Source organism: Mauremys reevesii, linkage group 3 (genome assembly GCF_016161935.1).
Source record: "Mauremys reevesii isolate NIE-2019 linkage group 3, ASM1616193v1, whole genome shotgun sequence".
NCBI lineage: Eukaryota > Metazoa > Chordata > Testudines > Geoemydidae > Mauremys > Mauremys reevesii.
The window spans coordinates 9624606-9642906 of record NC_052625.1 but is presented as its reverse complement, the minus strand read 5'-3'; the positions used below and the strand labels follow the sequence as shown (position 1 = coordinate 9642906).

At 44.8% G+C, this 18301-nt stretch overlaps 1 protein-coding gene across 3 annotated transcripts in view; it reads right to left on the bottom strand.

The window, feature by feature from the left end:
• PLCB1 (phospholipase C beta 1) overlaps positions 1-18301 on the bottom strand; it is a 627028-nt gene that overhangs the window by 25614 nt on the left and 583113 nt on the right. The window contains exons 32-33 of one of the 3 annotated variants that reach the window (XM_039531330.1): positions 15069-15116; positions 11864-11928 (exon numbers count right to left, since the gene is read on the bottom strand). The exons of 1 other annotated variant lie outside the window; for it this stretch is intronic. In XM_039531330.1, the coding sequence (XP_039387264.1) occupies positions 11890-11928; positions 15069-15116 (87 nt within the window). In that variant the 3' untranslated portion in view covers positions 11864-11889. The remainder of the gene's footprint in view (positions 1-11863; positions 11929-15068; positions 15117-18301) is intronic. One more of the 3 variants, XM_039531331.1, reaches the window with a different exon arrangement.

Sequence of the window (18301 nt, the reverse complement as noted above, 5' to 3'; positions counted from 1 at the left end):
TGGTTAACAGCTCTATTTAAAATACATCCAGATTGCATAGTTTTATTTAGGATACCAGAGAGTTATCTTTTTCTTCGGGAAGAGCTGAAGTGATGCTAGGGAAGTATCAGCTATGAGATGAGGGTAGTTGTAAATTTTTTTAAAAAGCCCTCTTTTAAACTCTGACATGTAAAACTTCATCCTGGCTGACCCATCCATGAACATGAACTTAGAAATGTAGAAAAAAGGCATGCAGTATTAGAAGTAATAATTATGACCGAATAATTAAATTATTCTACTACTTTTACAATAGCGATAGGATTATTCTGAATTAGTTACATAAATTGTTCCTAAAATTTCCTATCACTCTTGTGTTATTTAAAATTTCTTACACATCAATTAGTTTGAAATAATAAGACTTTAGGCTATCCTTTTAATTGCTGCACTGTAGACATGACCTGTATTTAACGTTCTGCAATGAAAATTAAGCTGAAGCAACAAAGAAGCTTGGCTAACAGAAAAGGTTTCTTCAGCCTTCAAATAACAAAGAAAAGTTAACGGGAGCAATGAATACACAAGAGACTCTTTGTCAGTTTACCACTTTCTGCTGTTATATGCTAAGACAGATTGCTGCAGCTCTAAGCTTTTATCTATAGATGTTTAACAGATGTTGTATTTTCCATGTATTCTTTCCAGATTATACAGTAAAACTACTTTCAGCCAAAAGTCCAATGCTGAAAGAAATATATTATTAATGTAAAGGGAGGCCAGCTTCATAAATAAGTCCAAGGACTTATTTGTTTGAGAAATATTACTTAGAAGATCCTGCAATAGATTACTCCTGGGAGAATTCAGTGCCACTGCATGTGCGCAGAATTCATGTCCCCTGCAGATTTCTTTGCTTCCCTGCAAAAAAAAGACTTTCTGACAGGGAAGCAAAGGGAAGCTTCAAGAGCAGGCACATATCACTCCCTAGCAGTGCAGATACATTGTTTTAGGCACCCGGAGCAGCCTGTGGAGAGGAAAATCACTGTGGGGCTGGGAATACCCCAGCCAGTGGCTTCTACCCTGAACCGGGGTCAGCTGGTAGTCCCAGCTGGGCGGGAGGTAGGAGAGGACAGGACTTCCTTTTCCCCTGAAAGGAGTGGCTGGGGCGGTGTAAGACCCATCCCCAGAAACATCCCCCAGCTGCAGAAAGCTCAGCATCCTTCCCTGCTTCTTACCCCCATCACTCCTCAACTGTGGGGAGATGGATCACTATATGGGGAGCTGCTCCTCCCATCCACCCTACCCCCATGAATCCAGACCTCCCATACACAGACACCCTTGCCAAGCCTCACCCAGTACATCTAGAACCCCCCTGAGCCCTCCATACTCAAACCCCAACCCACTGCACCTCAACCTCTGCCCCCAGATCCCCTCCCTCCGGACCACCACTCTTGCACCCAGACCACCCCCTACTGAGCTCCCTGCACACAAACCTCCACTCTGACAATCCCCATGCCCCTGCACCACCCTAAGCCCCCACATCCAGACCCCCATACCTATGACCCCTAATTAGCTGCACCCAGACCCTCACACCAGCAAGCCCCATTTCCCTAGCATCCAGACACCCCCGCTGAGACCCCCACACCCAGACCCCTCTGCTGAGCCCCAGCCACCTTCACCTGGAAACTCACAGAATTTTGCAAAATTTTAAAATATTGTGTGCAGAATTTTTAATTTTTTGGTACAGAATTTTTAATTTTTTGGCGAAGAATGCCCTCAGGAATAATAGATATGTAAGGAAAATGTGGATAGGGGATCTTTAAATAGTTCAGTCAGTATTCTTGCTTTTCTGTTAGCTAACAGGGATGGGTTTATTGGAGAGACACATTGTCTACACGCATAGGGAATTCACAGTTCTTAATTTTTATCTGCCTGCTGTTGTGGCTCACTGAGAAGCTTTTAAACTGCCTTGATCTCTTTGTAAAAGAGGGCTTAATACAGCTGAAGTTCTCCTTCCTAGCCAGCCTTCTGCTTTGTTCATGTATTGAAGCCACATTCTAGCAGCTGTGCCATCACAACTGGTTTCAGGCTAGCAACTTGTAATGTCACATCCCATGGATTGCCGCATCAGTCATCTGGATCTGACTGTTTACACAGAAGGGGAATTGGAAACATTAAAATATTATAAAAGAAGAGAAACTAGCTCAAGATGAATGACTAAGACGTCTGGAAGAGGACACATGAGAAAACTGCTCTCCTCTCAATTATTTTAAAAGCAGTGTAATAGAATATGTTATAATCAGGGCCCCCTGTAAGCTGGCCACGCAGAATTCATCCTGTGCCACAGAACTGTGTTTGAGAATCTCAGCTTTCATTTTTAAAAACTGTTTCTAGCACTTGCTATGGCAGATATACACTCAGGTGATGTTTTAAGTTAAAACCTATGCAATGATGCCTGTCTGAGTCTGCAGAGAGCCTGAAACAATAGCTCTAAGAGATGTGAATTGTCCCACTTCCCATGGACTCTGCTACTACAATTGGCATTCTCCCAAGATACTGCGGAATTTGCAGTTTTGTGCCTGTCTCCCTGCCCAGCCCTGCCAAGATCTGCCTTGTCTTCTCCAGTTTTGCCCTCAAGGCAAAGTAATTAAATTACAGTGCATGCTTCCTGAACTGTTTGATGGAGCCAGGCTTTGGGCAGCCAGGATGGGAGTCCAGCTTGCAGGCAGGGAGCGTGGGAGCCAGATGGGTAGACTTGTGAGCTGGGCCTGGGAAGCCAGGCAGATAAGCTGCTGAAGTTGGCTACCAGCAATCCCACTTCTCTGGCATACATGAAAGCAAAGAGGTAGTCAGCCAAGCCATCTGGACAACACCGGAGGAGCCAAAGCCTAGGGAGTGGAGCTGGGTCGGAGAACACAGCAAACAAAACCCATCTTTAAAATAAAATCACAGTCAAAAATAACTGTGGATGTTTTCTTCACCAATGAGTATTTTCAACCATGTGCCATGGTTGGTTCGGTGGGGGTGGGAATAAATGGTGTTCTAGGGTGATAGAGTAAGTTAACAATGAAGCAGAATTTAGGAGTTGTTGCCAGAGAAATTGGTCCCATTGTGCAGCTGAGGATCTTGCGTATTGAGAAAGTGACTGACGGTGGGTTATAATTCTCAGAATGTTCCATAGCCGTCAACTCCCATTCAACAGTCTATACTGATACCTCCAATGTGTTTTAACGGCCTTTTCTGCAGCAGCATCCACTATATGCAATAAAAGGCACATTACTAAAAGAACAATGGAGGAGTTTAATTCCCGTAAATGTCATTAGTTCTAACAGGAGTACTGACTCCAAAGTCCTAAATGCTGCACTGAAATTTTAGCTTTTGTAGCATTTCCACAGAAAGGACTGTTTTAAAAGCAGGTGCCTTTGATTGTGAATTCTTTAGGGCAGTGGTTCCCAACCTTTTTCGTCTGGCGGTCGCCGGATGACGAGCCACTGAGGACCGTGGCCGGCGGATGAGCATCCACCGAAATGCCGCCGAGAAGCAGCATTATCCAGAGGCGTCACCACTGAAATGCCACTGAAAATCAGTGGCGTTTTGGCGGCAGTGCCTCTGGATCACGCTGTTTCTCGGTGGCATTTCGGCGGATGCTCATCCGCTGGACAGTATGTGGGCGCACATAGGTGCCCCAGCGGGTACCACGTTGGGGACCACTGCTCTAGGGCACCGACCATATCTTTGTAAGGGTTTGTACAAATTGTGGAATGGAACTCTCATTCGGATTGGTTCCTCTGGATTCTACCATAATGTACCTATTGAATAATAACTACTGGAAGATTTAATCTCTACTAATAACTTCTGAAACACTGAAGTTCAGTATCAACTATTTGTGGAAATAATCCCTCCTACATATTTCATGGCATGTATCTTATTTATGTGTTTTTAACACCTACTTCATCAAAATAAAGATGTCAGAATGTGATCTGCCAAGTGCAATATTATTCCCATAAGCCATGCTGTAACTAGATATAGAAGCTGACACTACACCAGGCAGAATTCCAGCTCCACACAACAGCGACTGCAAATTTTAGCCTGCAGCGCTGATTCAGGAAAGCATCCTGATGCAGAACAGTGCTCAAGCTTGTGGTCAAAACCCACTGAAGGACTTTAGAATGTGCTTAATGTTAAATACGGGCTTCAATGCTGTCCTGAACAGGATTGATTTACACATGTATGTAAAAGCTTTCCTGAATCAAGGCTTCTGGTAGGAGTAAATTATGGCAGTACTCGCTTGCTGCTAGTAGCCAGGCTCACGATACGGGCTCGATTCAGCCATTCTTATGAGGCCCCATGTACAGTACAGACTTGTGACTGTATCTCCTCCTATTCTTTCTTAAAGTCATCAAATTAGCCCTCTTACCAGGGGCAGCTCCAGGCACCCGCACACCAAGCGTGTGCTTGGGGCGGCAAGCCACTGGGGGCGCTCTGCCGGTCGCCGCGAGGGCGGCAGGCAGGCTGCCTTCGGCAGCTTACCTGCGGAGGGTCCGCTGGTCCCGCGGCTTTGGCGGACCTCCCGCAGCCTGCGGGACCAGTGGACCCTCCGCAGGCATTCCGCCGAAGGCAGCCTGCCTGCCGTGCTTGGGGCGGCAAAATGCCTAGAGCCACCCCTGCCTCTTACTGCGGGCATCTGTCAACCACAATGTTGTTAACCGGCGGAAAGAAAAGAAAATTCCCCCTACACCTATGTGTAGTTAACTCAGTGAATCGCTGCATGAAGCTGTGCAACTAAATCTGATGAATTCAGCCAGACATGCCTAACTACCATCAATGCTAATGAGAGTTATACATTATATTATACATGATATATACGAGTGGGCATACACTTTGGCCATGAATTCTGTTGAAGCAAAACCTGATGCTATCTCATGTGGGAGTAAGGGCCATGTGATCCCCTGAAAGGATTCCCATTCCTCTCCCTCCTTCTGTATAGCTTGTCCTCTTTCCATCTTGCAGAGAAGCTATTGGGAAGAGGGTGAACTTGAGGGCTCAAAATGACCTTTACCCTTTGGATGTGGAGGCCTGGGTGGGCATTGGAGGGGATGTGCTGTCATTCTTCCACCACGCTCCCCAAACACCTGTTCTATTGGCTCTGGAGAAGGGGAGATCCTTGGGCCGATGGGCCCATTCACTCCATTGGGTAGATCTTACCCCATGGTCCTTTCACTCATAGTTCCCCACAACCTCATTCCTTGGCGCCCTTGCTGCCATGTAGTGGGGTAAGCGAGGCCAGAGGGAGTCACAGACTTCAGCTCCCGGGAAAGAGATAGGTTTATGTGAGCAACTCCATGATGACACAGGGGGTTTCCCACTTGGGATTTGATTTGCTCTCCACAACTGGAGTAGCTAATTGGACTGAATATCCTTCACCTTTCTCCCCCTCACCCCCGTAACATGGCCCAAACTAGGAGATACAGATCAGGGTTTGGCTGGCGTTCAGGACAGCACTGAAGACACAGAGAGAGAGAGAGAGAGAGAGTCTAAAGGAGCAGCTGAAAGCACTGGGGCTGTCCGTGGAAGAAACCTGGGGAGAGATTTCCGGGTCAGGGTGCAGGCTGAAAAGAATCCTCTTGGTGTTGAGAGCAAAAGAAGCTGTTTCCTGAAATGTGGTTACTTTTCTGTTCAGAAACAGTTCAGTTAAATGCTGGCACTGTGACAAAATTGGCCACAAAAGGAAGGATTCTTATAAATTTATGGCGGTCACAAGGGTCTAGTGAACGCCTCTCTGCCAGTTTGGGAAACGGGGGGACACCAATCTGAAGGGGCAAAGCTTGGAAGTACAAGGATCACTCCCAGAATTTTTGTTGAGATGTGGGCCGTTAAACAACAGTAAAGGGAGTTGGGCTATTGAGTCTATAATAGGATCTGTAATGTGTACAGGGGTAATTGACACAGGCTCAAACATAACAGTTATTAGCCCAGACACTAAAAAGGTTAAGAATCCCAAACTGAACCACCTACTTGGTCTCCAACAGAGACACAGACTGGGGTCAGGGAACCAATTCAAACACTGGGTTTGAAAATAGGACCTCTGAAACTGGAACAAGAAAGCTGGATGGCAGAAACAGTGGATGAGCTAAGAATTGGCTTGGATTTCATTGTGGCTAATAACCGTGCAATCAATGCCAGGCATCGGTATCGTACAAATGGGTATCTTACCAATTCAGTCTGTGGAAATTCCCCATAAAGATATGGCCCACGTGAGACAAATGGTTTACAGGCAACTGGTTTGCAGTGAACTAATTGTCCTGCTCCGAAGGGGCAGGAACCATTATAACCGCTACATGCCGGGGTAGCTTTCCAGCAAGGGCAAGATGCGGAGTTTTGAAATCTATTTTAAGACCCAGGGTCTTGGGGGAAGCTTAGCTACTCAAGCTCTTGTGGATCTGAAATAAGAACTGAGCCCCGCTTGTTTGTGGTGGGTTTCTGACAAACAGCAAATTGAAAACAAAGGGATGCCGTTGCCATATGTGAGAGGTCTGGTAAATGCTGGTAGAGAAGATAATTACAAGGGGGAAGGGAATAAAGGTGAACTCCAAGAGTTTCTACTGGATTCGTTCATTCCAAAACTGAAAAAAAAATCACACTTTTTGCTAGGGAATATCTGAGGATAGCCTCTGTCAAAATGAAAAAGCTGTATGATGCAAGACAGTGGTTCTCAAACTATTGTACTGGTGACCCCTTTCACATAGCAAGCCTCTGAGTGCAAACCCCCTTATAAATTAAAAACACTTGTTTATATATTTAACACCACTATAAATGCTGGCAGCAAAGTGGGGTTTGGGGTGGAGGCTGACAGCTCGTCACCCCCCATGTAATAACCTTGTGACCCCCTGAGGGGTCCCGACCCCCAGTTGGTAAGATATGTAAGATCATATGGGGAAACCTTTAAAAGGAGGGACCTGGTCTGGTTCCACAATCCTGGAAGAAAGAAGGGTAGGCAGCCTGAACTGGGAGGGAACCCTATACAGTACTGACTCAGATCAATGAAATGGTATACATGATATAGAGGGGTCACAGGATTAAACCCAACATTATCCATAAGAACCCTCTGAGAAGATATCGGGGGACAGAATTTCAGTTTTGCTGCCCTCTGAATCTGAGAATGTAGCTGTCGAAGTTGAAACTGGAAAAGTTGTGACAGAGTGAATTCTCCTCAAGGGTGGGGTCTGCCTCAGCCAGCAAGTTCCACATAAATAATAGGCAGTCTTTAGGGTCTGCTTGACATGAAACCCAGGATGAGAAATGAGATTTGGGAGGGAATGAAATTCTTTTGGGTTGGTGATGTGAAAACATCTTGACAGAAAGACATTATACATATGTAAATAGTTAATCTTGCTTTATTCTGAATGTTTTTTTTTTCTCTTTGGGATGGGGCTGGTGAGTGTCACAGTTTTAAGCTTCACTGGGACAACAGGTGAAGCTGAGGTGTGCGTGTGAAGGGTGTTCTTATGAGCCAGGTGAAACATTTCTAGGGATTGAGATTGATGGCTGTGAGCCCACCCTTCACTTAACATGACTACAAGCATAAGGCCCAGCTCAGACAGAAGAACTCTGTGGACCTGCTCAGGAGCTTTTGCTGATCATTGTTTTGGGTAGGAGTGTATGTTTGTGTGTGGGAAGTCAGAACAAAAAGTAACTGCCTACAGACAAAAAGGACAGAGAGATAGGGAGAGAGAAACACCGCCATAAGGAGCTGATACTTGAAAGAATGGTGGCTGACCCTGGAAAAAACCTGGGGAGAGGTTTTTGGGTTGGCGTGCAGGCTGAAAAGAATGCCTTTTGTGCTGTGAGCAGAAGTAGCTGTTTCATGTTATTTGGTTCCTTCTGCACTCAGAAAACAATGGGTTTTGTACATTCCCTGTCAATAAAAAAGACTGCATCAAAGAAAATGCCAGACTCCATCAATTTCTCCTTCCAACTGGAACATCGCACAGGGCCTGATCTTTGCCTAGCTGCTTAGGTCAAAAGGGGCAACAATCATTAAGGCTATTATTTCTGACTTTCTAAATGTTAGTTGAGTTATTTAAAAGAAAAAAACCAACCTTGAGCTCTAGTCTAGCTCTTCAGCTTTTCAGGAAAGAAGATAGTACATCTCCTAGAAGCAGAAATCAATATCCTCATGACATTTGCATATAAACAAAGAACTCGCAGCTCCCTGGCAAACTGTTGCCAATTTATTGCTGCTGTCTCCCGTAAATCACCCAGGCTGTTCCTTCTGCACATGATCAGGACACCGAGGAATTTATTATGCTCTCACAGTTCCACTTGCTTTTGTTGCAACAAGTTTGCTCATGAAAATGCTTGTCCAGTGCTTCCCTGTATATGAATAGTTGAACCTAGAGCTCATGACAAGCAAGGACCAGCCCTAGGAGTTTTGCGGCCTAATTCTGCCAAGCTCAGAGAAGAAAACTGAGCACTATTTAGAGTGAAATGTCTGCTTTCAACACCTTGTGTTTTACAAGTTAGTTATTCTCTTTGCAAGAGATCTTACAACAACTAAAAACATTAAAATAAGAGATTGTAAGCATGCAACAGTATGTATAGATCCTAGGGTTGTCAATTGTCTAATCACACAAAACCGAACACCCCTGCCCCGCCCCTACTCCAAGGCCCTGCCCCTGCTTGCTCCATCCCCCACCCCTCCTCACTCACTCACTCTTCTACCCTCACTCACTTTCACCGGGCTGGAGCAGGGGGTTGGGGTGCAGGAGGGGGCTCTGGGCTGGGCCAGAGGGTTGGGTGCGGGGAGGGTGATGGCACCAACTGGGGGTACAGCTGGGGATGAGGGGCTTGGGGTGCAGGAGGGGGCTCTGAGCTGGGCCAGGGGGTTGGGGTGTGGGGGGAATGTGGGGTCCCAGCAGCGTTTACTGCGGCTTTGAGGAAGCAGCCGCCTGGTCCCTGTGCATGGGCAGCCAGACAGCTCTGTGTGTTGCGCGCTGCCTTTACACCCACACAGGTCCCATTGGTCATGGTTCCTGGCCAATGGGAGCTGCAGAGCCGGTACTCGGGGCAGGGGCAGCGTGCAGAGCCTCTCAGTCCTTGGCCACCACAGCTTCTAAGGGCCGCAGGGACCTGGGGGCCACTTCCGGGAGCGGCACGGAGCCAGGGCAGGTAGGGAGTCTGCCTTAGCCATGAGCCAACGGCCCGGTTGAGGGTGAGACTGGAGCTGCCAGGGTCCCTTTTCGACCAGGCATTCTGGTTGAAAACCGGACACCTGGCAACCCTAATAGATACATGAAGACTATGGTAGCATCCATGTGGTCAGAAGACAGATCATGCACATCAGAAAACCAATGTGACTCAAATTAAGGTGACACTTTACGCATCAATAAACATATACATTATTTATTATTTCTATTACAGTAGAGCCTAGAGGCCAAGGGCCCAAACTGCTGTCATCATGGCAAATCCCAAAGGGATGTAGCCACTTTGCAGACTGAGTGTTGCCTGGATTGATTTCTAACTAGTTCCTGAAGATGGTCCCAATATGGTAGGCTCTATACGAACATATAATATCCTCTACTTCAAACAGGAGTCAATTCAGGGACGTCCTATGGCCTGTGTTATACACAGATGACTCAACTGGTCCCTTCTAGTTTTATAATCTATGAAGCTGTGAAGAGACAGTCCCTCCCTCAAAGCTTTTACAATCTAATTGTACGTCTACAGAAAACAGGTGGATAAAACAACACATGGGGGAGCACCAGGAAGCAATGAAATGATAGTGGCCAGCATGGAAAACAGATCAAAGCAACCAAGATGCCTAACCACCGTTGACTTTGCTGTAGCCACCACAGTAGAAAGGAGTGTAACTCTAGATACAAACAAGATGTGATCCCGAGCCACTGATAGCAAGGATTATGAATTACAGAAAGAGCGAGGTATTTATTTTCCAGGCGCATAGGAATCTTGTGTTAATTTTTTTTGAGGAGAGCTACAGAGATTGCAGTAAATTCCATCTCCTCTCCCTCCACTACTGCCAGACCACTTCCCCACCACAGATCTCTGTCTCGGCAGTACCACCTTGTGTGGCCCAATCACCTCCTTCTTTAAGATTAGATGTCTGAGGTCCTCCCCCAAATATCTGTAACCAACAATTGCAATGCTCTGCGTTTTTAAAGATTATGGGGTAATTTGTGGCTTTGCCAAAGCCCTGAGCAAGGGGCAACAACACGTGGTTGTGCTTTCCCAGAAGCACACCAGTAACTAGATTGTGACTCAGAGTCAAAATCGGCCTCTTGGAGGGCTGGGTGAGGACCTGCAGAAGACTGACAGCTGGTACAAACTGCTTCATTTGTGTGTATTCCACTCACTTCTCAGCCCTCCACTTCCTCTCTGTCTACCTGTACAGAAGGAGGAGAAGTAGCAGTTCTGTGAAGGCTGTTGCCCCTTAATCCTCTATCACCATCTGGCCCTAAGACACTGAAAAATATCTATTGTACGCAAACAAAGGTAAGTGCCTTCCTAGCGATTATCTGAAACCCTTTACTACGGGAACTCTCCCAGGGGAAGTTATGCTCTGTTAGGATACTTAGTTCCCTCCTTGCTAGTCCCCCCAAAGCGACAGCGCTCCAAAAGAACTTGCTCTTATTCCATCAGCAAGACACAAAGCATATCAAAACATTCAGAACGGTAGAATCAGTAAGGTAAAAGATCAGCACAAAGCGAACTAAAATGACTGATTAATAATCAAAGCAGTTCATTTTCATCCCCTAGACAGAAGAAAACCTGAGATCCCATGCACATCTGCATCTACAAGCAGCTGTCCCAAGCTTCCTTCCTCCTACACAGTCATATCCCCACTGCTCTGTGACACACCATCAAACTCTTATTCCTTCTGCTAGGGCATTTTTGGCATCAATCCTTCTATAAAGCAATTTAAAGAAAGAAATTATTTTCTTATACTCTACTTTCATCTTTCCTGGTGGGTGTGTTTGTCTTTTCCTCAGTCTTCTTCATTTCCACCAGAATAATTTCCCCCTTTTGTCTCTTAATCTCTCCTGGTGGCTCTACTAATTTCCTGTTCCTTCCCTTTCACTGATGTAAATTCATTCTGCTTACCATCCTCACGGCCTCACGACCGCGGCTCCCCCGTCGACTCCGCTTCTGCCTTTCGCCCTGGTGGAGTTCCGGAGTCGACGGGAGCATGTTCGGGGATTGATTTATTGCGTCTAGATGAGACATGATAAATTGATCCCCGATAGATTGATCGCTACCCGCCAATCCGGCGGGTAGTGTGGACATACCCTTTTGCCTACAGTCCCTTGTCCTCTCTGATGCTGCTAGTCCTTGATGCCCTCCTCTGGAGACTTTAAGTCCCCTCTTCTCCTTCCCCATAATCTCTCTTTGCGTTTTCAGGGGACTTTCCAGTAGTCTATGAGAAACAGGGCATTGGCCTTCTGTGAGTAGTCTCAGGGGAATAGGATTTTGGCTCTGACTTGCTACAGTAGGGTGGGCTGAGAGATGGAACAGAAGATGCTCAGATGATCAAAAGGGCAGTGGAGATGGCTGCCTGAAAAGCTTTTCTACTCATGCTGCTACATGCATCTCCTGATCACTGCATTAGAGGTGAGGCAAAAGCATTACAAACAAAACAGTGGGGTGGGGCGTGATGCGAAGAAGCCATGAACTGCTTTCCCAGTCTAAAAAGAATATAACCACCAGTGGCAACATACGTTATGCAGCCAGCAGATAATAAAAGGGCTCAAAACTTTCAGAGATTTCAGTTATCAGATGAACCAATGGGCAGTAAACTGTGGACCCTACCAACTCAAGTTTTGACATGAAAAATGAAAACAACATTAGCATTACTAGATAAGAAGGGGAACGTTTCACTCACTTTCACTATAGTCTCATATTCCATTTCTACTTCTGTTTTTCCTCTACTTCTTCTTCTTCTATGCTCTTTAAAACAAAACCAAGGATCATTTCAATTTTAGGTGATTAGCAAGTACTCTAAACTAAAATTACATAATTTTGTGCAGTACAAAAAAGTAACCTCTCTTTTATCTAGGCACTTAATGAACAACAGAAAGATCACTCTGCCCTTCTGAGTGCTGGCTGATTAATATTTGACCAGTTGGTAGGAACACATTAGACAGTCAAACCCAATCTAGGAAACATAACCTGTCACTCTTTATTAAAAGAGGACAATGTTTCAACATGCTTCTGTGTGGGAGATCTGAGCTTGGGTGCAGCTGGAGCTCAGGCACATTGTAGAAAACAAAATTTCCTCAAAAAAGAGACATTCTTTAGACAGGGAAAAAAAATGCATTTCCATAAGGACAATGGCAATCAGCCATGCCACCTCTGGTTCCTATTGGAAGGAGTATCTAAGGCCACTACAGATATATCACCTCAGTCTCTGATCATGACAGATTTCTTAAACTAAGCAGGATGGGCCTTAATCAGTTCTTAGATAGGAGATCTTCAAGCAAAACCCAGAATGCTTCAGAAAGTGGTGCTAGAGAATCAACAGATGGAACACTTCCTTTTGAGTCAGTATTGAACCAATGCCTGAGCAGAGGGAGCTACTGGACATGATGCTGTTGGAGGTGATATTTTCAGGGTAAGGTATAAAACCAATATTCTGATCCACCAAAGAGCCTTAAAAAAACAAAACAAAAACACCCACATTTGCATTTGATTCCCAGTGTCAAAATTCATATTTGGGTCATTTAAAAGAGTGGTAGGATTTTCATATTACCCCACCCTCTCAGCAGGCATTGGAACCCTCCAGAGAGCTGCAGGCTATTTATTGCTGACTCTCTGGGACAGGTGTAGCTCATTATACACCACCACGAATGTAAAGGGGGTAAGGGTAGCCTTCTGTAAGAGAGTACAGGCCTGGGTCAGAGAGACGCCGAAGGAAAGAACTCTAGCCTAGAAGCATCCAAAAAACTCCAAGGGGTCCACATAGGACTATTACCTTGAAGGTTATCTTTTTGTTAGTAAAACTATACTTCAGAAAGGTAGCTTTTTGGTGCTGACTAAAGTGTAGCTTTTATTTGGAGCTGGATTATTACATATAAATATACGTTCCCTACTAAAATTACTTTGCCACTCACGATTGGCTGTGTATCCTTCGCCTATTGTCCCAAACTGTTGTGTAGTGTTGCTGTGTGGTAACAGCTGATATTTCACCCCAGCAGAGATTGCAGTGGTGAGTGATGTGATTGCTTCATGTTGAGGGGAGCTGCATGAATAAGGACTGCAGTTCTAGTTCTGTTTGTAGGAGTTAAAACTTCACGGCTATTTTTGCAGTACAGTAGGTGCTATTAAAACCTTAGTGTCTACCACACCATGGCATACATGGTGCTCCATATATTCAGAATAGGAAATATTATAGACACCACTGTATATTTTAAATACATGGTGACACTGGGCCAAAGTCAGCCCTGGTATGATAGCTGGGCACAAATTAATTAAAGTCAATGATGCTTGGCCCTAGCTGGTTGTCTGTTAAGTTTGTTAAGAAAGCATTGAAAACAAACCTTTAAACTGAAATAGAAAGAAATGAGTAGCACACAGGTAAGAGTTTTCATTTTCTATTCTAATGAAAACAATAATAAAATTTCTGTAACTTAGCAGCTGACGTAATATTTAAATTTATCACAAAATGTTTCCCCTTAAAGCATTTTTTATAACTGATCATAATGACCAAGTAACTTCCTTGGTAATGGTGAAGAAGGAGAACAATGCATTTTAGGCATTGTGTACTCATCTTACATTCATTTAGATTTATAAGAGTCTTGTAATTGAAACACAGTGGAGAAAAAAATCATCATCAACTAACTGCATGTTGAATGAAATGAAATTAATACATAACAGAACTTACAAAGCCCTCCTATATTGCATCACAATGAATGAATGAAACCACTTTATCTGTTTTCCCCTTGAACTCTCTTTCACCTTGGGCTGTAAAGCTACTACATTAGCAGTGACTTAAATGGTGTTGTAAGTTACATGTTGGCTATAAATTGGCCAGAAAATGGGCACTCGTGATAGTGGAGTTTGCAAAATAAATCCATAATATATGCGGAGGGAGCAGAATGTGGGGATTACAGCAGAAAAAATGTAGCAGCGAGAAGGTGAAATGTACAGTGGGATGAGATGGCTGCTTTATTGTGCATATTCCCTTGCTACTTTTCCCGGGGCACTTTAATTTCTGGCCCTTTTGGCCTGGAAGTTACACTTGTTTTGCATACCCGCTGACGGATAAATCAGTTGAAGTTGCATTATTTTAGCACTTGCACCACAATTATATGTGAGGTTTAAGTTACATTACCATTTTGTCACTGCAGAATTTGGCCTAGTTACTCCTAGGAGAGTTGCATCCATTACATAAGGTCTGAATTTGGCCCCTAGAATTTTCCTTAAAACAGACCTCGCAGCACACTAACTTCCATCCCAGGGCTAACTTATTTACTTTGTTTAATAATCCTCCTGTTCCTTCAAGGATCTTATTTTTAGCCTACCTCCCTGCGAGTGCACATTTGTGTTTGTGAAAAGGCGTGTTTGCTTTGCCTGCAAGCGATCCCAATTTTACATACTCACAGGGCTAGAATGGTATTCCTGTAGCCTTTTTTGTTCACAGTTGGATCTGGGTGTGCACACGGTGAGGGGCGAGTGCAAAGTACGTGCACATTTGTGAACATGCAAATAACACCTAGCTGGAAGCTGAAAATAGGTTCAAAATGGCTAATCACTTCGAAAAAGCAACATCCAAAAGTGACAATAAAACAATTCTCCTCTGCCATACTTGGGATTTTCACCTTCCTTATTAGCAAGTACCCAAAACACAGTCAATCAAATGTAACAGAGATATCTGTATAGCAGCTGTAGCTAACTGACAGCCTGAATTCCTCTGTGATATAGTTACAAAATATGACACCCTAGTTCAAATTAAGGTGCACATAATTCAAATTCTGCAATATTTTCAGAGCTTATATAATATATGTGCTCTGCCACTATGGCTATTTTTTTATCCAATTAGCATGAGTATATCAGACATTATAAATTATGTGTTGCACACACATATTTACCACAGAGTGCTCGCTTGCTATGGAGTTCCAGTCAGCGAACAGGATTGTCTTGCAGCATAAGAAAGAGAGTCAGGAAGAAACACAAGGATTAAAATGAACTCCGAATTTGAAGCTCTTTTGATTTCATTTGTTACGACTACATTTCTTGTACTGTGCGTTACATGGATCTTCTCTTTAAAAACCAGCAACTCCTTTATTCTAGCAAGGAATAGATTTTAGATGCCTTTGTGCATGCAAAGTAGTCACGTTAAATGGCTTTGGATGAAACATTTTAAATCTGCAGATAATTAATGCAACACAGACAGAACGTACTGCTTCCGAAATCATAAAAATGCACCTGACTAGCTATTAGTCACACTAATGTTCAGGGAACATCACAGAGAGAAGACACTATGCTTCTGAATGACGGACTAGATCTTAGCTTAGAGTCAAATGAGTATATTTTTTCTGTTATCCATAATTAATTTTCAATGCTGTATTTTCCCAGCATTTATGTGGAGAAGCCTTACTACTATAGAAAGTACAAAAATCATTCAATGCAAGATAAGCATTTAAAATGCGAAGGTTATAAACATGTTTCATTTTATCTGATAATAGTCAATGTGTGGCTGTCCTGTACTGTCCCAAAGTCCACCAAAAAGAGTGCTTTACATTTCTGGTCTCAAAGCTGTCATGAGGGGTTAGATGCTCTTCTGAGTTATGCTGCTGTAAATCCAGTAGACAGCCACTGGAATAAATGATGTTACTCCAGATTTACATCATCATCACAAATGAGAGCTGAATCTCACTCAGAGCACTGTGCATTTGGAATCCACAGCAACAAACTGCACTTGAGCTGGAATCACAGAATATCAGGGTGGGAAGGGACCATTCCGGAACACATTGCATAACTCGAATTTTGCGTAAGTCGGAAACGTATTCCCGACCATTACGCAAAAAAAACCCAAAAAACAAAAAAAAAACCCTCCTATTTCTTTCAGTTGTGATGGGGAATTAGCTTGGCCGCAGGAGTCTCTCGCCGCGGCAGCAGTAGAGGCAAAACACAAGTTATTCACGCCCGGTCGGCGGGTAGTAGTGAGTCACGGGCTCAGGTCCTCAGACAGTCAACACACTGACGTAGGCAGCTGTTCCTCTAGTGAGCTCTGGGGTTCAGCTTTTATACTTCCTGTCCTGCGCCTTGACCTCGGTGGGGCGGGCGCACGATTCACTAGCTCCACCCACTTTGGTGTCCGGAGAGGCTCGTCCCTCTCTGGGGGGTCGGGGAACCACACCGCCTCGCTACAGGCCATGAACCAATTTCTCAGGGGAGTTTGGTGGGCCTAGAAAGAGACACATAAAGGGCTAGATGGTCAGTGTATGATCTAGACCAAGATGATGTTACGCTACCACTGGAGCAGCACAGGAGGGAGTTTGTTGTGATTTGGGGTGGCACAATCTCTCTCCCACTTACCTTGCTGTTCCAGATCAGCATATGCTCCCTGACATATGGTATAAATATGCTGTCAGATGCACTGGGGGAGAGGTGGGGTGGAGTCAAGGCTCCTCCCATTTCTCAGCCACCTGTACAAAGGGGAACATAGCAGATCTGCAGTGCCTACTTCCCTTCCTGTATCTTATGCCCTCTTTGCTCCCTTGTGCCACAATCTGGTGTTAAGTCATTATTGATACATAAGTAATTTCCTTTGTTGGCGGTTTATCAGCCTGTGTTTTATTAGGGCCTACCCACAAAAGAAGGAAGGGGTGTTCCTTGGCAAGAAGTGTTAGAGATTCACGTGTAAAAAAAAATAGAGTGTCCACCTGTGAATGCAGTGTTCCAAGCCAGGCTGAAAAAGCTGATAGGACAGAACAGTGAAGTATTAAGTAAACTGAATATTGAATCATTTCAGTGTTGAATATTGAAACATTAAGATGAAATATGACACACCAAAACACATAATTGGCTGGGTATAATTATTAAAGTTCTTGTAGGATAATATGTAGCATTATTATCCGTAGCCCTTGAAGTCTTTACAAAGCAGACCAGTATCACTATCCCCATTTTATAGATGCGGAAAACTGAAGCATCTGGTGGGGAAGTGACTTGCCCAACATCACCCAGCATTCTAGTGGCAGAGCTGGGAATTACACCAAGTTTCGTAAGTCCCACACCAGTGTCCTAGCCGCTAGGCCATAATGGCTCCCACACTTACTGTTTAGGCAATTTTAAGCTTAACGAATTCACACAAGTGGTAACGAATGTCGGGAACTGACCCTGGGAAATGCGTTAGGGTTTTGGTTAATTTGTTCTGATTGAGAGTCAATTATTAGTCTTGTGTGGATATATTGGTAAATTAGTAAATATTATTTTTCTGGGTAATAGACGGAGGGGTTCTCATTGCACCGTGACCCCCTTCTGACTACAAAAATTACTACACGACCCCAGGAGGGAGGATGGAGCCCGCCTGAGCCCCACCGCCCCAGGTCGGCCAAAGCCAAAGCTGGAATCCCATCACCTCAGGCAGAGAGGGCAAAGCTGAATCCCAAGGGCTTCAGCCACAGGCAGGGGGCCTGTAACCTGAGCTGTGCTGCCCAGGGCCGAATCCCTCAGGCTTCAGCTTTGGCCTCGGGTGGTGGGGCTCAGGCTTTGGCTCTGGCCCCAGCAAGTCTCAACCAGCCCTGGTGACCCCATTAAAATGGGGTCGCGACCCGCGTTGGGGGTCTGGCCGCTGGGCTAGAGTGTAAGTCAAGTGCAGTGCATAGCTACGCTGCCCCAAGAGCAAGACAGGAACCTGAATGTGACTCTGGGGATCACAATCAGCTCCCGGATTCCCCCTTTGCTCCGGGGGGAAGTAATTCGTTCAGGCCCTTTGGCTAGTACAACCTACTTGCCCCTCAGTACAGGGAGGAATGTAACTCTCCCCACCTATGTACGTGGAAGGTGGAGTAACAACCCATGACAGCTGTTGTCTCTCCCCGCTTCTCAGTGTGATGTGGGTAATCTACATAGGGATGTAAGGAGATCCATATGCCCCATTACTTCCCTGCTTGAGCATGCAACTCACAGCTGAGGCCTGTACGCTTTGATCTCCAAATCAAATCTCCAATTTCCCCTGCTAGCGCTACGATGAAACAACACATTTTGATTTGGAACACTGGGGGTTCAGAAATGTTGCTCTCCCTACCCCAGATCCTGTTCTAAGTCATAACTGTGTAAATCTGGGGTGACTCCACTGATATCACTGACGTGACTCCAG